This window comes from Mixophyes fleayi, chromosome 1 (assembly GCF_038048845.1).
Source record: "Mixophyes fleayi isolate aMixFle1 chromosome 1, aMixFle1.hap1, whole genome shotgun sequence".
NCBI classification, from domain to species: Eukaryota; Metazoa; Chordata; class Amphibia; order Anura; family Limnodynastidae; genus Mixophyes; species Mixophyes fleayi.
The window spans coordinates 369,938,538-369,962,419 of record NC_134402.1 but is presented as its reverse complement, the minus strand read 5'-3'; the positions used below and the strand labels follow the sequence as shown (position 1 = coordinate 369,962,419).

The 23,882-nt window shown below is 37.6% G+C and overlaps 1 protein-coding gene across 1 annotated transcript; it reads left to right on the top strand.

Moving 5' to 3' along the window:
- The first annotated feature begins 13,732 nt into the window (after positions 1 to 13,732).
- On the top strand, positions 13,733 to 22,496 carry CTXN3 (cortexin 3). Its single transcript, XM_075192978.1, has 2 exons — positions 13,733 to 14,182; positions 21,751 to 22,496. The coding sequence occupies exons 1-2, from the start codon at positions 14,152 to 14,154 to the stop codon at positions 22,089 to 22,091; spliced, it is 372 nt and encodes a 123-aa protein (XP_075049079.1). The 5' UTR covers positions 13,733 to 14,151; the 3' UTR covers positions 22,092 to 22,496.
- Positions 22,497 to 23,882: the final 1,386 nt, after the last annotated feature.

Below are 23,882 nucleotides of genomic sequence, written 5' to 3'. Positions count from 1 at the left end.
AAGAACAATGTACAACAGTATCATTGCAATAACAACAATACAATTTTTACAATGGGTAACACATAGTGAAAAAGTCACCTATATAGGAATGGCTACAATGCCCCATTATGTCCTTCTAATGAAACACCGCACTTGCATTCTAGTGAGCTGACAAACACTAACATGGCTTTAAAAGTACATTTGATTATACCCCACTGTGGCTGGATCACCTAGAAATAATTTCTTGCAGAAATTTATTTCAATTAGTAGCGCAGGTGCCAATTTATGTCATTGCAAATGTACATTTTTTCATATTGGTATGTGTTTTGTATGGGAATGTATTGATTTCTGCAACGTTTCTAGAGGACATCCCAAGTAGGCAAATGTGTGGAGCGGATGTTTTTTTGAAACTGTCTGGAGACAGGTAATCTCATGTTAATTAGACCTTTTTATCTGAGTGATCAACACGTCTGTTGAGCCTGAAAGCCCAGGAAGGGATAATTAGACTTGTTGGTAGACTTATGTTTGTAAGACTCAGGATGCAAGTGATGACAGATTAATGTGAATTTTGCAAGTTAAATTGCGTTAAAAGCAAGATTAGATAAATTTTATATCATGATGGTAAACATTCAATATAACACCTCAGACGTTGTGGTGCCACTAGCAGCAATGTAAAAAAGATCTTAAACCCCTCCAGGCTGATTTATCTGCAGGCTGCATGAAGCAGCCTGGATTGGTTAAAGTAGCAGGAGGCTGGATTACCTTCTGCCAGGGTATCTGTGGAAATCTGTATAAAAAAAATGCACTGTTTGACCATGTAATGTAGTAATATTATTCCATCTGTACCTTATGAGATCACTAGAACCATAAACTAGTGTGCAAGTGTCCTTATTAGGACACTTGAGTTAATAAAATATCACTGCTTCAAGATCCTGCTTTGACGCCTACTTATCTCCAGCAATCCCTGTGACCTACAGATTAGAGCAATCTAATCTATTATCTGCCTGTTCTGAGGTTGGGACACAGCATTCCAGTACCAATGCTTTGCCCGCTACCCTGCAGATTTGGCCAGTGTCATACGCCAGGGGGAACCATCCACAGCAACCCTGATCTGATAGCAAGAGGTCAGGTGTACCAGCCCAGGTGCCCAGCAAGGTGGTACACTTGCAGCGAGGGTTATCTAGAAAAAAGCAGTCCTAGATGCCGATAAAGGAGCCTAGAGGTGGCAGCACTAAACCCCTCCTACTGCTGTTTGAGGGCGCATTTGAGAAAGGGGACGGTGGCAAGGCAAGCCCAGCCGATCCCCAGCAACAGCAGACAGGGTGGCATAGGAGGTCTATCCTGTCACACCCACATTTTGTGAGAAACAAGGGAAAACTGGTTAAGGTGATATCATACTTGTTTCATCAAAGGAATATATTATATCTTAAAAACTCCCAGCCCATATAATAGCAGACAGAGTTTGAGAGTGCTTCACCCAGTCCTGATGGGGAAAAAGAAGGGGGACACAGATTGTGAATATAACACTGAAGATGTAGTGCAAAGCTTCATCAATTTGATAAGCCAGCAGACAAGGAGATTCTATGATACGGATATTTGTTATGCAGTTTCAATTCGAAAAACAGTCTTTTTTTTCTTTTAATTTACATTCTTTCTGCACTGTCTGCCACTTATCTAAATGATTTTAATATTTCACCTTACTTAGGAATTACCATTTTTTAATGAACTATAATACAATATACAAGTTTTAACAGAAAAATATACGTAAAGTTTTTGTCTGAAGTATGCATCTGATATTAATACCCTACTTTTCTCCTTATTCACCTATGTGATGGTCAACTATAGGTTAGAAGGTGGAACCTTTCCCTAGTAATTTTCAAAATGATTGACATAATTGATTCAGAACCGAGTCTGTACATCTGCAACTTTATTTCCTCTCACATTGATTGAAACTCCATGGTCTATAATAGACTATGGCTATTGAAATGTTTTTTAAAAAAATTATATTAGCAGGTTTACTTTTTTTTTTTAACACATGCAGGTCTCAGTGTCTTGTAAATAACTAGCTCAGCCTACCACATGATAAGAATCAGTGGAGATAGTATTTCTTGCATAGCATAATATCATCATCACCATATATCACCATATCATCACAACATCACTTTACAGAGAATAGTTGTGATACAAACCAAACCCTGCCCCATTGGAGCTTAATGTCTAAATTCCCTAACACACACAAGACCAGTTTTAATTTTGCCAGAGGCTAATTAACCTACCAGTATGTATTTTTTCAGATTGTGGAAGGAAACCAGAGCACCTGGAGGAAACCCATGCAATCATGAGAAGAACATACAAACTCCACACAAATAAGGCCCTGGTCAGGAATGGAACTTATAACCCCAGCTCTGTGTGGCAGAAGTGCTAACCCATACTTGCCTACATTTGAGATCTCCCCTCTAGGAGTGGAGATCTCACAGCCGTGTCCTGGGGGCATGGCTAGATCAATCGTGCCATTGTGCCCTCCCCCCACCCACTTTACTATTGAAGTGGCAGAATGCGGGAGGCTGCCCTGCTCTCCCGGGAATTCGGGAGAACTCCCAGAATCTTGGGAGTCTCCCGCGGACATTCTGGGAGAGTAGCCAACTATGTGCTTACCACTGAGCCACCATACTGCCCAAAAGAGCATTTGTCCTCAACGCACAAGGGGGTTGATAATTTTAATTGGGCCAGTGATATTCTTGATTTCCAAAAAGAGGACAAAGCCACAGACCAGAGAGACTGTTATATTTTTGCTCGTATCAGCTAGAAATATAATAATCCTGTTGTTATCACACACATGCGGACCATAGCAGAGATTCCTCAGCCTCCTACATCATGAGGTGGGGAAGTAGGAGTGGGTGGATTAGTAAATTATAATAACTTGCAGCCTATGGGGTTTTTTTTTATAATGCACAAAATGTGAAATATCACAGTATTACTGTTATTAATCTTTAGTCAGTTTGCTTTCTAATGATACAGCATTTGCTAAAACGTAACTTGAATATTTCTATTTTGTTAATTTATATGTATACAAATAATTTAGCATAGTTTACAGCAGAAGCAGATGATTCTGTATTTAAAGTGTCACTTGAATAGCCACATACTGTCTCAGTCTCAGTGTCTGTGCTTTTCTTTGTGATACTCTGCTGCATTCCCTATGGTTACCTTACCTGAGGTTAGAGTTTGAGAGCCTAAGATAGATCCTGTATTATTTTATATACAGTGTTCTGCAAAGACTGTACAGTGTTCTGTGAAATGTAATGCACCACTGCTTCTCATCTCTGAAATATAACCTGTGACAAGTCAAGACTGCTGAATTCAGCATAGAGTTGTCCTGACACATTGTGATTAGTAATACCTATAAATGCTACTGACATTTAGGCCCATTTTTACTAAGCAGTAACTTCCTGAGACATATTCAAGTCCATTCACCATGAGGATTATTCTGTGGGATAAAGTGAATCCCAGCATTACAATAGTTAGAAAATATAATTGATAGCCTAAAGTGTGCCGTGTTTATATCATGTAATTAAATATGATTTTAGTCAATGTGGTCATATGCAGTGTTAAGTAAAAGAGGTAAAGATAACATAGTAAAGACAAGCAAATCTAATCTGGGCTATAACAGTTTGAATGAAAATTTGTAGGTATATTGATTTAACGAAAATATAGTGGAACTACATTATCAATACAAAAGTTAAAGAGGATCTATGTTGTAGTCTATACATTTTAACAGTCTCCCTAAAAGATAACAAGTAGGACAGTGGGACACCAATTCAAATTTCCCCATCCTTCCTGCTGTACATTACCCCATCTCCATTTTCTAGGTAATGTGCACACCCAGGTGGGATCATCATCATCATCAACATTTATTTATATAGCGCCAGTAGATTCCGTAGTGCTTTATAATTGGGAAAAAACAGTAATAAAACAATACTGGGTAATATATACATACGTAGAGGTAAGAAGGCTCTGCCCGCAAGCTTGCAATCTATGGGACAATGGTTTAATACACAAGGGTAGTGCTACATCACATTGAATATTTGTCCAGCTAGAATGCAAAGGTTACAAAGTATTTAGTGAGCTGTATGCTCAGTCACATAACTATGTTGGTCAGAGGGTTGTTGTCTTGTGTTAGCTGTGTAGAGGGTGGTAATAGGGTAACCTATGGAGATTAAGAGGGTGGTAGAGGAATACTATAAGCTTGTCTGAAGAGGTGGGTTTTCATAGAACGCTTGAAGGTTTGAAGACTAGAGGAAAGTTTTGTGGTGGGAGCAAGTGAATTCCATAAAGTGGGTGCAGCCTGAAAAAAGTCCTGTACCCGAGAATGGGAGGAAGTGATGAGAGTAGAAGAGAGACGCAGATCTTGTGCAGAACAGAGATGTCTCAAAATATCTCCCAACTTGATAAGTGAGGAGATGTATGTTGGTGCAATTTTGTTGATGGCCTTGTATGTCAGTAGAATTTAATATTGGATTAGTTGCATGCAAAATAGATTGTAGGGGCTAGAGTCTGATTTCGGGAAGATCAGTAAGGAGGGAATTACAATAGTCAATGCGGGAGATGATGAGTGCATGAATTGAAGTTTTTGCAGTGTCTTGTGTGAGATATGGCGGGATTCATCTCTCTAGAACTTGTGGGCATAAAACCCCACCCTTCAACGGACTACACACTGATTGGTTGCTATAGGCAACATCTCCACTTTTCGAACCCGCAGTTTAGTAAATATGCCCCCAAGTCTTTTATGCAAAGCCTTTCTGGTGATCAGACTATTATGCAAAGCTAGATCTGGTGCCAATAGGTCATCTATGATCTTTGCTAGCATGGTAACAATATGTGTGTAATAAATACAGTAATCTTTCACATAAGTAAAACCAACAAAATGGGTTATAATTAGTTGGTTGCTGCCATAGAATACTGCATGTAGTTTGCATGTAGTTTTTGTGTACAGTCACGTGGTACTTTCCATTTGTTGGATGCCTTGCCTTCATCTGGCCTGTTAGATGCTTAATGTTTTGGTCATTTTCCTGTGTGATAGAAAATAATGAAAAAGATGAAAGTGAATAATGAATATGAGACAGACTAAATCTGGCCCTGCTAATGTCTAAAGTGGAAATAACATGCAGTGCATTAAAACGCACCAGAGCAACAACATACATAGATAACTAAACAGGAGATGGATTACAGTTTGTCAAAGTCTACTACTTTATTAATTTTATTTCATTATTACTTATATTTTATTATATCTTGTTTTGTCTCATATCCATTATTCACTTTCATGTATATATTTCATCTATTTTATCTATTTTCAATGGCAGAACTACTGCTACTGCAGGGAATGTGACCACATTACGGGGCCTGGAGGTCAGGGCAGCCTGGCAATGCCGGGTTGCCCCCCTCTCCAAGGCCCCTTATTCCCTTGTTTTCTCTTCTGAGCATAGTGGCATCTATGGGGCCTCACCCAAATTTTGCAATGACCTGTTCTGTCCCTCTAAGTTATGATTCATCTTGAAGAGGATTTTAAATTTATATAACCTCAAATAGGTTGTCTTACAATATTTATTTATTAATACATTTTAATTGTCTTCCTTTAACTGCAAAAAGAATCACAGCTAATTTACCTTGTGCAACATTTTATACTTCACACTATTTGTCCCATATAGACTAGTAATATTTTTTTCTATTATTTCTTGTTTATTTATCAATACTTCATGATCCTTAATACCCCATTCATACTGCACCAAAATCCCGGGTTTTTGCCGGGGCGAGCTCAAACGACTCGGGTCTTGGTGCAGTATGAATGGTACAAGTCAAAAATCCCGGGTCTGAAAACCCGGGTCTTCAACCCGGGATTTATCAAGGGGTAATTCCCGGGTCGGACCCGGGTTGCCTGTACTATGAATGGTGCAACCCGGGTTTTTCAACCCGGGATGCACAGAAAACAAGCCGATTGGCTGTCTGCCTGTCTCTGGAAGATGATGTCATCGGTGGGAGCCCGTGGAAGATTGGAGAAGGAGTTTAAGAGAAATGGTGGATGGTGGAGTGCAGATCAAGCTGAAGCAGAATCTTCACACAGAATCTTTACACTAGTAAACATGAACTCTGGGCTACACAAAAGTGAGTCGTCGGCCATGATGAAAAGTAATGTGGTAAACAATCACCACCCACTTTTGCATCATCTTTATGCGTCAAAAAACCAGTCACCTTTCAATGACATCACCATTTTTCAGCCAATGAAAACTGCTCTGGTGATGACTCCCACAAATTGCCAGGGCACAGACTTGTGCAGTATGAATGGGGTCAACCCGGGAAATTCCCGGGTCCGAGGTGCAGTATGAATGGTGTTTCTGAGCTGGAACGCTCCGAGCCCCGGCAAAAACCCGGCTTGAAAAACCCGGGATATTGCCGGGACGGCAGTATGAAAGCGGTATTATTCATCTGATCGGGAAACAAATCTAGAATATTTTTTATTCATTACTTTGTTTTCTTTATGGATAAAGCATTACAGTTTCTTGACCTTAAGTAGCATATCTAGCTTATTTCATTATTGTATTATTTCCTTTTCAATTGTTCTAGGAATAGTAATTTACCTACAAAATACTTACTACATAATTTCTTTGCCAATACTTGTTTTCCATCTTATCTGGTGCCAAGTCTAATATGCAGAACTTTATCTGGAAACTAATAAAAAACAATGATGACTAATGGCGCTAGAGAGTGGAAGAGATGTCTAATCCCAATGCTCACCACAATATGATATCTAGTGAGGTACAACAATATAACAAAAAATAAATAAATGTATATATACCAGTCAGAACACTCTATAGAAACCAAGGGAGTTTATTAAAAAACAGAATAGAAAAAAGGGGGACGGTGGATAGATCCCAAATGTCCAGCAGAAAAAATAAAAATATATATGGATATAAAGTAAAATGTCTCAAAAGTATTCCAAGGGATATGTAGTAAAGAAAAATAAAGAAAAAATTCCAGAAAAATAAACAAAAGGCACTGCAAAAACAAAAATAAAAATAACAGTCCCAACGATGTCAATGCCGTGGGCAATGTAGATAAAATAAAATGAAAAAATACCTCTAAAGAATGTCCCAAAGGTTCTTCACAAAGATGCCAGAGTCTGTTGAGCCCTCCAGGGCTAAAAACGAGAGCTCCCTCCTTCCGAGGACGGTGCACCGCCAACTTCAGCTGGTCCCAGTAAGCTCCCCTGTCACTTCCTATGTCGTGGAACTCAAGCCTGCGTTCCAAATGCCAATAACACTGAAACCGGTTTTACCCCTGTTACATCAACTCCATTGTTAGCTCTGCATTCTCCAGTTGGTATAAAGCGGAAGTTCAGTGTTATTGACATCTAGCGCCGTGGGTCATCATTGTATTTTATTAGTTTTTATATTGGGAAGTTTGGAATTCGTCCCGTTCAGACCCACTTTGGCAGCTTTACATTTCTTAAGAGCAGCGCTGTTGTCCCATATTTTTTCTAAGAACTTTATCTGGAGCCCAGTCTTTAGCCATTCCTGGGAAGCTGTGTCCTGAGCTGTTTAACTAAACTGGAACCTTGTATGGTAGCTACTACTGTTGGTATTACATAGTAGAGAGGCACCAATAGTAGCTGCTTTCTTCAGAACCTCATACAGTCAGCTGACAAGCCTAGATTCCGGGTTATGTACAGGAAACCGCCCTGCATCCCTGTCTGTTAGTGACTGTAATGGAACAGTGTTGATGCAGGAATGAATAGACTTTGTCTGTTACTTATCACATGCATGTGCAAAAGCTACATCTGGGAGGTAATCACTGGGAATGGGAATGTAGGCAGTACATTGGTATGACCTGCAAATAAGGTTCAATTCTACAGTCCAGTGGGCTGAATTCTGGTAATATATAGCAGGCACTGGTGCAAACCTGTTAAAACATAGGCTGGAGCCTGATATGCACATAATGAAGTAACAGCAAAGAGATTTGCATCCAGATCCAAAGCATCAGTAATTGGCATCAGTAATATGGGAGCAGCAGACAGATTCACAAGGCAGAATGATATTCAAGGGAACCAGACAAGTAGTAGCTAAACTTTCAGCTGAAGTCTGGTACTCAGGCAACTACTGACAGCAGTTATATTCCAAAGTCAAAGTCTGATGCATGGAAGAGGAATAAACAGTGAACACGCTGCAGCAGAAGTCCAGTATACAAGAAAAGATAGCAGTGGTCAGGTTCACAGATGAAGTCCGGTTTACAAATACTGAACAAGCAGCAGTCAGAGACACAGAAGACAAATAAGCAATTACTGAACTCACAGCAAAAGTCCAGTACCTCTGGACGAAGAAATCAGCAGTCAGATTTACAGCCAATAACCGATTCACAGGGACAATTGAGCAGCATTCAGAGTTAAGAACCAAATATTCAGGAAATAATTAGTTGAGTTCACAGCCAAAGTCCAGTATTGAAGCAAGGAATAAACATTGGTAATATTCACATGGACGCAGAATGGGGGGGGGGGGGGCAATACAAATTACCGGGGCCTGGTGCTGCACTGGAGCTCTATAGTTAAAAAACAAAAAAATTATTTAAAATAATATTTTTTTTTGCTTTTTGCGGGTGTCGCGCCAGCACTCGCAATTTCAACCGCGAGTGTAGGGGGCTGTGTGCAAAGCCGTCCCTGGTATCAGCGGCGAGCATGGCCAGATCTAGACCTGTGCAGTGCAGTGGAGAAAAGGTAAGAAGATGTGATGGGGAGGGGGCATGTGTGACTAGAGGTGCTGGGCAGAGAGGGGGCATGTGTGACTAAAGGTGCTTTGCAGAGAGGGGACATGTGTGACTAAAGGTGCTGGAGAGGGGACATGTGTGACTAAAGGTGCTGGAGAGGGGGCATGTGTGACTAAAGGTGCTGTGCAGAGAGGGGGCATGTGTGACTAAAGGTGCTGCGCAGAGATATGGCACGTGTGACTAAAAGTGCTGGACAGAGTGGAGCGTCGGCACAGGAGTTTATTTTCTATTACCTATAGAAGGCCCCATGAGGTTGCTGTACCGGGGGACCAAAATTCCTCTTGACGGCCATGAATATTCACAGCCAGTGTTTGATTCATGACAGCTAGTTCAAAACCAGTGTCTGATACACAGGAGACTCATAAGTAATGGTTAAGTTCACAACCAAGGTACACAAATGCAGCACAACTGCAAAAAAGGGATCCAAGGAGCTCAATAATCTGGCAATGTGTGCATGCAGTTACCATATGCTTATAGACACAATGAATGTCCACCACCTGTGAGGACATCACTCAATATTAGTTAACCTGGAAGCTAGTGTATCAAAAGTATAGAACTGGCAGTTTTCTATAGAGACTAGTTTTAACAATATAAGTAATCTTATGTTATTATGACACATTTCACCTGCTATTCTGTCCAGGATGACCGATATTGTGGTTTCCCTTGACTACCGCTAACTTTTGGCCCGCACAGCATTTCTCTTTTCTCTAGCGCCAACTTCTCCTGGATTCACATTGGCTGACTGTAGGTCAGTTCACTACTGAAGGCACTTATTTCTGTCTACCGTTGTCAGATCTTCAGGTCTCTCCCCTGTGTGGACGCTGATCTATCTGACTCCTGTCATCTTCTATTTGTTTCGCTTGTTCCCGTGTTACCTGTTCCACGAGCAAGACCTGTGGCTTTCTGCAGAGCATTGCGCATCATTATCGATCCTGCTTTCAGGCTATACTGCCAATCAGGATCTCAGTGTTTCTGTACTCTGCAGCTCATTGACTCAACCCAAATTGTGTCCTGTTCCACAGAACACCGCGCATGCTCATCGATCCTAATCTATGCTCTACTACCTATTAGGATCTCAGCACTCCAGTGCTCTGTTGCTCATCCTACCTCGTTCCTCAGACCCATCTGTGTACTTACCTTCCAGGGTTCCAGCTCAGCTTCTCGACTTGTATTCTGGTTGCTGTACCCTGCTCTGTGCCTCCTAGAGGACTGCGACTTGCGGTTAGAGAGCAGCCAAGCCCATATTCCCTTGCGGTGATCTCTGGTAAATACCTCTCTTTCCATTAGACTCTTGGAGGTTAGTCATCACCAGCAGGGTTCAAGGTCTATTCTAACATCTGATACCATGACAGTTATACTATTGCCATAGTTTGTGACAGTATTCCCCTCCAGGATTCCAGTGATACTGATTATGAAAGGCTTGAATCAAAGTACTGTAGCTTCCCATGCCATATTCATGAACCTAAAATTTTCTCAACGATTAACTCTTTGTATTCCTGAACTTTATTGGGTGGGGAGACAGGATCACACAATAAAGGAGTCATAGCAGGCTTGACCTGGGATATGTGAAATAAAGGATTTACATGACAGAAAGCAATCGGCAGGCAATTTTTTTTTACTACATAGGGTGTTGGTATAGCTATGATTCTAAAACGGGCCAATAAATTTATCTGTTAACTTACTTGACATAAAAAAAAGTGGGTAGCTGGCCTTTCACTGTCAAGTTTTACACTATACAGCAAGGCTTACTCATGTATATCATCTCTCTCTATGTATGTTATTTTTATATATATATATATATATATATATATATATATATATATATATATATATATATATATATATATATATATATACACATATATACACACACACACACACACACACACACACACACACATACATACATACATACATACATACATACATACACATAATTTAAATTCTGGTTTAATTTGGATCCATATGTGCCTATAGAATGCACACAAATGAGGCTTGGTAAGACTAATACAAAACAGTGGCTTCAGATGCAGAAATAAATTCTTAAAGAAGTGTAAAGGATCAGGGAAAATAGGTAGAACCAAAGACAAAGAGAAGCAGGCTGCTGGAATTAAACTATTACACTAGTGAATAGTTGTTTATTGTGGCTGCTATATAGATAATAAACACTAAACTTTGGAGGAAAGAATTTCAGGCAGGAAACTAGATGGTCTGTGTTGACATTTTCTATACACTACAGAAGTGCTCAATTACCCCCTTAAATGGAGGACAAATAAAGGTGATGTAACTCCACAGGCTTTTGTTATGTTAATTAATGTAAACACAGGGTTGCAGGTGCTTTATCTGTCCCCATTTACATTCACCAAGGCAACTGTGGTTTTGTTGTCTTGGAAACGAAAACTGTTTCAGAGATTTATCGTTTATTTCAATCATTAAGGGTCTTCCACAACCTTGAACCTAAAGCAATTGTCACCAAGACCTTACCCTTACGCCAATCCTGTTGCTTATGGGGATGAACAGTTAACACCCAAAACTTGGATATTAAGACTTAATGAGCAAAGGTGAATAGATTATCTTTAAAATTCACTATAACATTAATAATAATAATAAATTCTCTCTAAGATTGTGATAGCTATGTATTAATTCATATTTCAACTGTAAACCTATTGACTGTAAATAGTGATGTTACACCACCAGTCATTTTAAATTGAGATTGTAACTGACTTAGGTCCTTGATTCACATACAAGAGGTTATTCTTTTAACATGTCCACCAATTTTATGTCCTGGACAGTGACTATCCTAAATACAAGGGAAGATCACTTAAAATGAATTAATCTGATATTGACCATTTGCTTTTCAGTCATTTTAGCAACATTCAGAATACTGGACCAAAATAGAAAAAGCATTGACATGTTCTGCAGCATGCAAATGCTTTTCTAGATTTCAATAAGGTGCAGATAGGTACAGGTAGAGGGCAAGAGCACAGGTAAACTATCCATATATATTTTAGAACAGTTGAATTGATTTTAAATTTTGGACCATTTATTTTACTAGTCAAATAACTAAAAAAAGTGTAAGAGAATTCCGTCATGAGAATCATGTTTTTGGGTGCCAAAGGCAGCTGTCAGCCAATCTACAAGACCAAAAGAAACACCTCCTTTATGTATAAAAAAATCTTAAATGAAAAATAAATATATGCAGAGTGGACTTCACAGACACAGACACAAGAAGACTGTCAGCATAATGATCTACTAATAGATAGGCATATAATAACGAATATAAAGATAATATATGAACAGAATACATATGGGTTATTATTAAATAATGAAAGTAACAAAGTCAAGAAGGAAAGAAAAAAACTTTTATGGGTAAATCAAGACTCTTTTTTCTATAGCTATCTGGACATTAATAGTACACTGTTCTTTCTTTATACCACCCTCATAATAACACTGCCGTCTTATTCCGTGAAGTACTGTATGTTCTCTGCACAAAAGTATGTTAATATGTATAAATTCCATTCTCTGTATAATTCCATTCTGGTTGTATAATATAATGTGGTATTTAATTTTATTCAACTCACTCCTCTGACTATTAAATTGGATGTACAAACTTTGTTTCAAATAGTAATTGTTCTTGCAACGGTTTGAAAAAAGCCTCCCATCGCCGCTATTCTCTAATGTTTAGGTGGATACTTGGATTAACTACACACTGGACATTACAGGCCGGATATCAAACAAAGCTGATGAATGGAGAAAAGGGCTTTCAGTAGTAATGTGATTTGCAGAAGTCCATACACACTCTCAACCCTACTCAAAAAAAACATGTAGATCACACATAGACAGATTTACACCTTAACCCTTGTGGAAGACTGCTGCATCTCAGATGCAAAGTGCTGTGAAAAAATAATGTTAGCAGTCACTGAAAATATTAATGACTGAACAGCTACATGTAAGGAATCCAATTGTATTGATAGCACCATCTTTTGTTTCTACCACCATGGACAACTCAGTTGATTCAAAAATAAAATGGCCTCATACTCAAAGCATTACAATTATACACCTTAGATCTAAGTGGTTGCCCTGAACCACATCCAGTCACCCCAAAATATGCTTACGTATTGTTTTACACCCTTTCAACACCTAGATCTCATTTTAATAGTCTTGTAGCACAATATAAATTCTTGTCCTTCCACTGCGGTGTAAAACAAGGCTAATTAATGTGTCTGCTTAGGAAAGAACACCCTCACTGCACCAAACTCTGCCCAAACTTGGGCTCTTCTACAAATGCTGCCATCTTGTCCTTGCACCCATTTGCTTTGGTGGAAATCTATGAACGCCAGCTCAAAATGAGGTGGACAGTGCTACTAAAGAGGATTCACTACCTCACCTGTTCTGCATTTTATAAATTACATCTTATGTCTTTAAGGACCCCAGATCAAAATTTGCTACTGAGCATCCCTCAAATTGAATGCACAGGTAGCGCAGAGCAATAAGACTGGATACCATGAAAACTACATGTGGTACCTTGAATAAGAGCAGCATATAATAGCATAAACACCAATAGACATCATATTATAAAGTATAATAATAATAATAATATGTATGGGAGCTGTTCTGTAATCACTTGTGGTGTTGGAATCAGTAACATTCGCATGTATTCCTACTAGTTACACCCCTGCATATGAATACTACCAGTGGTTGTAATCTGGATGTGTCTAGCCATTCAATTGCACGAACAGAGGCTGCAAGACTATGAGTGGCATCAGTTTACTGGCACTATCAATCCTTAAGTTCTTTCAATCTAATTTTATAGTGGGTCAGGCAGTCAAAAGAAAGTGACATGCCGTATATGTTTTTCAATAATATGTTCATGAACAAGTCTGAAGGACACAAATAGGGATCAACGTGAAGTCTGGCTGGCATAAGAGTGCTAATTGGAATGAAAAAAAAAAGCTGATTGCTGACAGTAATCAATAAAGTGGGAGAGGTACGTTTTGTAAACGCATGGTTGTGTATGGTGTGGGAATACCCTGTGAAGTCTGTACTGGCTGTGAATTTCAATGTCCTTCTGAAGAGGATTTCAGACAGGCTGCACGACTGCTTCTCATCTGTGGAATACATTGAACCGAAGGGCTGCTAAGATAGAATGGAAATCAGGCTCTGCCTTTCAGAACATGCAGCAACATCAGCTCATGACATCTAACATTCAGGAGCTAGCCGACCTAAAAGTTACTTCCATTTTATTGCTTTTCGAAACACACTGGTTAAATGTCAGGTTTTAAGCTGCCCTCTTTTTGCTTTTTGAAAAATGAATTTGTAAGAATGAAACTTGAAGATATACGTAAATAGCTGTCACTCCTGGTAATGGACCAAGTTTTCTATCGACTAGAACAAGGTACTTGAAAGCTTACCGACATCTTATAAATGTGTTTTTCCTTTGTGTTTTAAATGTGACGTTTAGCTGCTCGGCATGGATAATTTTTGCTTTCATTCACACAACTTATATTCTTTATTATACCTTAGATTGAACTAGATATATGACTGCTGAAATGATCATTAATTGGGGGATATATATTGTATATGTATATATATAGGCGACTACTAGAATAAAATACATAAACATTATGCTTATCATAACACAACCAACATATACAATGTAAAGAATGTGATTATTAATTTGTATCATGGTATGAAATATAGCCTTAGTAACCGGTCAATTAGGATATAAGTGAAATAATATTTGCATTGATATTTTAAACTGAATACAGTTTTTAAATATAGTATTGTACTTCAGTTTTCCATTTTAATACAGTAATATTATTATTTATCGCATTACAGTAGAAGGAGATAGTAGGACTTATTTTAGAACTTAGAGTAAACAAGTTGCCATCTTTGTACATGAAAAGTTTATAATTCAGTAAAGGAATCATTGCATAAGGCTGCAATCGATTACAAAAATCATGTATTCTAAGAGATATTCAACAACAGAGACATAATTATAGCTAAATACAAAACTGAAAAGGATCATAATATGACTAGAAGATAATATGACAATTTAGCACATCTGATGAAAGTTTAGAATATTAATCTGTTCCTGTTGACTAGCCCTTATCACAGCATATTACATAATACAATGCTGTCTGACAGGTGATTTACAAGAGCAATCTCTTAATAATATTTAATATGCACTTGATGAACAACATGTACAAGACAGTAAGATGGTCAGGAGTGAGGTCGATTTGCAACATAAAAAAAAAGATATAGAATTCAAATTCATGTGAAGTAGAAGACATATTTTGTGACTATTTTACATAATTTTAGCAAGAACCTATTGAAAAGTGGTTTGGTTGCATGCATAATGTCATTAAATGTAGACTTCCAACACATGAAATAATTGGATTTTTCACAGATTTGACCAGGCTTTTCTTTCCTTAAAAAAAAATAATATATTGATAGTACGAGATAACTAGAAAGGTAATTCCTGTTTTCCACGGGCTCAAAAATACACATAATATCAACATCAGAATTAATTCTTATCTCTAGACCAAAATGTTATAGAATGTATAATGTATTGCTCATCAAATGTTTTTGTGACATGCACATCTCAATGTTGTCATTGGAATACATGTGCCTGGTTGGAATAAATTTTTAGTAGAACTATAATTTTGTTTTATATTGTTCTTTGTCCATGGAATCCTTTCGGACAAACAAAACATGGTAATGATTTAGATTCAATTAGGTGGAGCACTGGTGACCTTACTGTAACCTCATTCGTCTTTTGCATCTTTACAGCTTTCATGCCTTTTAGAAAGGTTTAGAAGTTTCACACCCTTCCATAAATGCAATATCTGGTGAGCGTGCCCTTTGCAACCTAAAGATTAAAAAAGAGCATAGTCTAGAGGGACTTGAGCCCTGAAATAAAATGTTTTTTACTCTATCCTTCTTAACATTCAACCAGTGGGCAACTTGATAGAGAGGGGAAGCAAAAGTTGTGTGAACAGTATATTTAAACCTTCCCATTACCAAAGGATTTGCATTATTATCCACCTAAGCTTAGACTGGCAGTTATGCTAGATGGCTGTAAATTTTACTAAGGATATTCTGAATAAGACACAGTATATAGGAGACTATTACACCATATTTACCTAGATCAATTTTTAATGTGACTACTACTTCAATTTCCCTGGATTAACTTTTTTTGTATTCTTTCTTTACTGAAGAAAAGTTTATGATTTGCATTTTTCACAGGTACCAAACTCAACAGACTTATGTCTAAATGTATGGGCATTAGATAGGAAAAAACATTATATATATTTATTTATTTTAAAAAATACACTTTCTGTAATCCTTACCTGAGTTACTTTCACACAAGCAGTTCAACACACAATAAATATATCAGTAATTTTCTTTCACAACTATTTTTTCTAGATAGCACGTATACTATATTACAGGGTTTCCCAAAGCCAGTCCTCAGGGCTCCCTAACAGTGCAGGTTTTCCATATCTCCTTGCTGGAGCACAGGTGTATTCATTACTGACTGACACATTATAACAGACCCACAGGTGGTCCTAATTATGTCACATGTGATCCGGAAAACCTGCACTGTTAGGGAGCCCTGAGGACTGGGTTAGGGAAACCCTTCTATATTAGATATAGTCCAGTGTTTCTCCCTCAGAAGCCTTAACAATGCATGTTTTTTATATCTCCTTGCTTGAGCACAGTTGTATTCATTACTGACTGACAGTTTTTCTAAGACCCACAGGTGGTATTCCTGTGACCTGGAAAACATGTACTTGTAGGGCTCCCTCGGGACTGGATTTAGGAGACACTGATATGGTGTATTTTTGTAGGTCAAACTAAAGCAGAGGTGTCCAAGTTCAGTCCTCAAGAGCTACCAACAGTTCATGTTCTCAGGATTTCTGTCCATAGAAACAGGTGGGATAATTACTGACCCAGCTGAATAGATTAACTCACCTGTGCATGATTAAAGAAATCCTGAAATGAGAACTATTGGTAGCCAATGAGGACTAGACTTGGACACCTCTGCCCTAAAGTTTATAAGGTTTATTTATTAACATTGCTTAAAGGTGCAAATTTACATTAAAATCAAAGCAACAAGAAGCAATTAGCTTGATTTGTATAACCTGCACTTAGAAGATGAAGTTGAAGTAGTTAATTGTGCATTGGTTTTAGTACAGATTAACCCTCTATGACCAGGGTGTATCATCATCATCATTTATTTATATAGCGCCAGCAAATTCCGTAGCGCTTTACAATTGGGAACAAACATTAATAAAACAATACTGGGTAATACATACAGACAGAGAGGTAAGAGAACCCTGCTCGCAAGCTTACAATCTATGGATAATTTTTTTCAAAAAAAATTCCCACTAGGAGAGGACACTATTTTTCTACAAACTATCAGCGACATTATCACTATGTCATCGCCATGGTTACATTGTGCTTATCTAATCTACAAGCAATAGCTTAGTTCCATTGTAGGGGGTGCTCACAGCAATGCACAGACCAGATATTAACAATATTTTGCACAATGGCAGTGGTCAAAAGGATTTATATATAGGTTTAAAAGCAGTGTTTAACATTTTTTTAAAACAAGTTCAATGTAGGACCTTGACACCACAATTTCCTACACCGGTTTAATAAGGGCTTCAAACCACTTGTCTGTGCTATTAGGAAACCCTGCTCCTTAAACAGGTGTTGCTTCCTAATTGCCTTTATTCTTCATATTAAGGCTCAAGTAGAGTTGGACGCATTTGCCCCTGACAATATGCAGGAAAAGACACACACATGAGAAAGCACATTTACATATTGTCGGATACATCTCAAGAGGAGTACAGCTGTACATCACTTGCATTTACAGCAGGTGTCCATAAGGAGTAACAATACTTATGCCCTGTGACAGCAGAGATAGCGCAGAGAAACAGAGATATGACTTAGTACCACATACATCTTTGGCATTACTATATTTGTACATAATATAATCATTTAATGAAGCATCATATACACAAGAGAGATTATCTGGATAGCTATTAATAAATGTCACATTTACCATATATATTTGAAATTTTTGCAATTAGCAACATATTTGATCTCCACAATTCTTTTTCTGTTACTATTACAGAACCTACATTTTTTTATTCAGAATTTAATATTTAATATCCCTTTAAATTAGAAAATTAAAAGAAATGACATTGACAAAAATATTGACACCCTAGACTTAATACTTGGCAACACAACCTTTTGGTCAAAATAACTGCAATAAAAAAATAACCATTTCCTATAACCATAAATGAGCTACCTGCACCTCGCTACTGGCAGTTTGGGCCACTCTTTTTGTGCAAACTGCACTAGTTCTCCCGGATTCAAAGGGTGTGATGTCTCATAACTGCTTCTTTCAGATCTCTCCACAGATGTTCTATGGGATTTAGAATAATTGCTGTCCACTTCAGTCCAGCACCTTGTCTTGAATCATTCTTGGGTGCTTTTTGAACAGTGTTTGGGGTCATTGTCCTGCTGGAAGACCCATGACCTTCAAATAAGACCCAGTTTTCTGATACTGGATTCACCATTGCTCTCCAAAATGGCTTCGTAATCTCCAGATTGCATGATGCCATGCATATGATCAAGGTGCCAGATGCAGCACAGGAATTTGGCTAGTTCAGGTGTGTTTTAACAATCCCCAGTCTGGCCTTCTTTGTCTCTCTCTATCAGCAACTGGGCCCTCCTGGGCTTCATACCATATAACCCCATTTCACTGAGTTGGAGATGGATGGGGAGTTGAAACTGTCATGCCTTGTGTCTGAAGATCAGTTTGAATCTGTCTAGCAATTGATTAAAATGTTTTCACCATTCTAACAATCTGGTGGTGCAATCTTCATTTAATTTTCTCTTTTAGTCAAGTCGATAAAGGTTGGCTACACTGCTATAGGCCTTAAACCTCCTAAAAACAATAAACATGATGAAAATTGTAACATCAAGAGAATGTCCATGCTTGACTTAAATCTTCTGTCTGACCCCCTCAGACAATTCTCTGGTCTTATTTCTTCCCTCCATGCTCATTGTAGTATACACAGTGACTAAAAAACAGGAGAACGAGTTATTTTCTTTATTCTAGCTTGTTTAATGGATGATTTTTGTATTGCAGGCACTTGCTATACAGCACAGGTGAGTTCAGTTCCAAAGTGCAGGAGAATCACCAGCTTGAAATCAAAACAATTTTCTGGAATAAATGTGGGATTATTAGAATAGACTGCAAGTTTACCAATATTTCTGGCCATGACTGTAAAATGTAATTAAATACAAACAGAAATTAAATTCAATGACATATCTATTGTTATTCCCTTTAAAAAACATGCAGTAATCTGCCACAATTCAGATGGAAATATAAATTAAATAATGCGAATAGATGGCTACAACTTCACATAATACAGCAGGCATACTAATGATTTAAGTACTATTAGCTGGAGATGTCAATCCACAATCAGCCAATCAGAAATGGCTAACCAGTGCTGCGAAAATTCATTATCATCATGGCGCCTCCCTGTACTAGCCCTCCAGCACCCACAAGAGAAACACCTCCTGACACGTGTATCTGCATTAAAGTCTACTTAAGTTGCAATTATGTGAACACAACCTTACTGTACTCGACCTACTCTCCTCTACACCTGTCCTCCCCTGTTCCATGACTCCAGATGTAAGGAGTCAGCAGTGTAAGTTGTGTCAAAAGCTGCATACGGACGTATACTGACATTATTTGTACACATGCACAGTAAGAAAATGTATATTTTATGCAAATAAATCAGACTCTCCATGAGCCCCATTATGATACTATCCCACTTACATGCAGCCCTGCTGTTGTAAACAATTGAATAATTTGATTAGCTGCAGGTAGTTCGATCCCAACCCATTTAGAAACTCAGGATTGATTTTATCTCTTTGATTGTTCTAAACTCTTCGGCTCTATCCATGACGTATTTATGAAAAGAGAGTTCCAGACACATAGTTACAGATGAGTGTCCAATACCAATTTATTGTACTGGTCCTTAAAGCTAAAGGTCTTGAAATGTCTCTTTAGGGATATATCAATATAATCAGGGATATCCAACAAACAGACCCCTCACATGTTTGGTGATTCTGTGATATCTCAGGACATCTCAACTAGGGGACTCAGCAGCTGGGAAATATTTGAATGAAAAGGAATAAGGACAAAGGAAAATATAATATTTTATCAAATATCATACATACATACATACATACATACATACAGAGTCAAGTTTAGTATGCATATGAAGGGAAACTTTTGACCTGTTGTGTGGAGGTAATATCATCTTTGTAAGAAATTCTGGTAAGTAGTTAGGTCAGTGTAAATAAACCCTGACTTGAAAGGTGTTTGAAAAGATGTCATAAAACAGATAAGTTCCATTTTGAGAGTCAATTTCAAATTGAGAAGTGTCCCATTATTTCTGTTCTCCCAGCAACCAGAAAACTAATCATTTGTGAATTTACCATTTCTGTTGTTTATTCCTTTTTACTTTACAAAAACTATTGTATTCTCTCTTTATATGTCATTTTGTTAATTGTTTTCAACTTAAGCATTGTGGATATATTTTCCATAATAATTTACACTTAATAAGTTCAGGTCTCTGTGTTCTTACGAATTCAATCACATGTCAGACTTGGTATTAGAATGCTACATGGTTGAAACAGAGGAAATAATTTGGATTATGATAACTCTGATGAAAGTAAATTTCGATAGATTAGTTTAAAGGGAGAACGCTTCCTGAATAGGAATGTAAGCTCTTTACAAAAAACCTTGGTGGTGGCATGATTGGTATGGCAAAGTTAGTCTATGCAATAGACAGGGAGGGTTGTAATAATTTTCAGACTGACTAGGTAGTTGGTTGTGATTAACCCTTTGCTTCACACACAACAAACAGGCTCAGGTGAGTGCTGAACCATTACAGCGTCCTTTAATTCATTGATTCCAAAACAGTGTTTGATGCACATTTCTATATAAAAAATAATAGATGAGTGATAGGTGAAAAATCTTCAAAGAAAAGAGTTGAACATACATAAATTACTACCGCCAAATTTTGAAGGAAAAAACTAAAATTTATTGTTAAAGTTTTGGCCCATAGGTCCCATAAAATGTTAATTCAAATGAAGCACTGTTGTCAAGGGGTCTATTGTTATATTCTTATCTATTATCATATTGATATTATTACACTTGTAAGAAAAAAACCTACTTTAACTCTTACCTAATTTTATACCTTCCTTCTGGGAGACAATATGAAAAGAAGGTATAGGCCGGGCTCTCCAAATTGCATCAAGTTGGTGGGACTAATGTGGATGGGGCTTGTTGATGTGATTTGCATTATAATACATTCCCACACACATGGTAGTTCGGGGTTCGGGAGTTCTCCCAATAATCCAGGAGTGGGAAAACTGTGTGTCAGTGTACTTGGCTGGATTATTACAAATCTAGAAAATGATATATATAACATATATAACATATTTGATGTGAGAATTCAGAGGAACAAAAACCTCTTACACTATACTTTTCTATAATCTTTATAATGAAATTTCAAAACATTTAAGAACAACTAAAGGAAAGATATAATAAAGAATATAATCATTTTGAACAATGCAAACATTTTATTATATCTTCAGAATTCAAATTAAAGACAACCATATAAATATGTTTTTTTTTCAGGAAGCAACAGAAGAGCCCTATCGGAGCTGACAGTTTTATATTCCTAATAATTCAGCAGAGTAATAAAAATGTTTTTGTGTGGACATACTGTAGCCTAATAAGTTTCTTCAGAGAGGACATGATGTTTTCAGATAAAGGTTATGAGCTCCTTAGAGCTCCTTAATCTAGAATGAAAATGTCGATATTGTATTTTAAATGCCTTCATTTGAATGTATTTATTTGTTTTGTAGGCTCCCTGTTCAAGTCAACGTATTTCCTTCATGAATTTGGTGAAGTGATGAGGAGAAAAAAGACATTGTGGAATTGCCTGTTTCCATTTTCCTGGACAATGGATGGAGAAACTTTACCTTCTACAATGTTACCCACACTAAATGCATCGTATGGCTCATCTATAACACTGGAGCAGAAGACAACATTTGCCTTTGTGATTTTATTGTTCATTATTCTGGGAGTCCTCATTGTTAGATGCTTCAGGATTCTTCTTGACCCATACCGGAGTATGCCAACCTCTACTTGGGCAGATGGAGTTGATGGACTTGAAAAAGGGCAGTTTGACTATGCTCTTGCATAGCGACCAAATCTAAACAATGCTTTTCTAGAATTGGTAAATAATCCTAGAGAGTGATAAACTAAAAAAGTATAGAATAGGGCTGTAATCAAATTGATCTAAGGAAGAGCTGTTTTTTTAAGTACATACGAAAAATACAAAACCTCTCTGTTGCAGGCATTTTTTAAATAAATATGTAGACCACTATTGAGAACACACAAAAATATTAGAATATACAAGATACTGTAGTTTAGAGAGATATTTCTTACTGTTTTCATCGACTATTCCCAATGGCCAAGTTTTAAGGATTTATTTTACTAGCTGCAGGTGAATTAAAATGGGCCTACGGGCACACATATTTGCACATACTATACTGGATTTGACTAGAATGATGATGGCTTAATAAATAAACATGTAAACAAAAATAAATAAAATAAAACATTTTTGTAATGTTTTTTTTTTTATTTACTCCCCACACAGGACTGGGCACATTTGCTTTAATACTAGGAAATTGGTACAAATTATATCTTATATTATCTCATTTGCGTAATGGAGCCAATGGTGTTATGCTACAGGGTAGCCAGCAAAAGAAGAAATAGATATATCTAATTATTAATACAACAGGTACTCAGACAGTCAAATGCACAAAACATCACCATTTCTACACACATGGGGCCTGATTCATCTTTGGATGTAAGTCCCATTGCAAGCCGTATCTTGCTTGAAATTGCTCTGTGCATGCTCACAAATGGACCTTACGCCAGTGAACGCAATTGCATGCAATTCATGTCTGAATGCAAATGACACTTCTGCCACGCTTCTGCCTACATCTTGAAGCGTGGAAGGGGCGGACGCACTTAGGCATTGTACAGTAAGGGCGTGCCGAGGACAAGCACACGCAGCAGTGTCCGATTCAAGCTCTTGGCAACTCTTGGGTACATGTTTTTTAACTGTACCACTTGCGCCAGCTACAGGGCTGGTGTAAGTGCCGACTGATAATGATGACTACACCTATGCATGCCAGAACATGTGTTTGAAAGTAAGGGAAACTATAAAAATGTAGTTTATATACAGTATGCATTAAAAACATCTTGATTTATGTATATCATTTAAAAAATAAATAAATATATAAATGTATTTTTATTAATGATGACAGTATTAATAGTTGTAAAAATATTTTTTTGCATGCGTTCTGATGGGACATACACATGTCTGTATTCTGCTGTGTGTTCTGTCTGTCAGCATACGGCAAGTAACATATAGCCGGAGCGCACTTATACCCATATTCAAATGGGAACTTTTCAATAGATCCACTTATACTTGATTATGGCCCGGATGTGCGTGCAAGTTGCGTTCACATTGCATTCGACATTGAATCAGGCCCATGGGAAGAGGGATGGTAATCTTAAGACAACCATTTTGACTTACTGATAATATGATTTTAGAAGTAGGAAAAACAATATAATGACAGTCACTAGAGAATGCAAGTTATGAGAATTACCAGCAGACTTATAATGTATAGTATTACCATGTACTAATTAAAAGCAGTACTTTTGGAGAAGGAGAAATGCTAGAACTTAATGAATACAAGTGAAACTACAGATTTTTGCATATATTTGTATGTATTGTGATGCTGACACCTGACAGATGATAGATACAAACAACTTTTGCTTGAATAAACTGTGCTTTTATTGTTCACAACACCAATAAGATTACACACTTTCTTCAGGATGACACTATGCTAAACACAGTCCTCCTGCCTAGTCACTGGCCAACTAGCTAGCATCAGTCACGCTGCACAAATTCACAAAACAA

Excerpts from the sequence above, each read along its gene's own strand:
- CTXN3 (XM_075192978.1), top strand. The coding sequence starts at position 14,152 with ATGGACCAAGTTTTCTATCGACTAGAACAAG. Across the intron at positions 14,183-21,750 it reads TTTCTATCGACTAGAACAAG|GCTCCCTGTTCAAGTCAACG; the intron begins GTACTTGAAAGC and ends TTTGTTTTGTAG.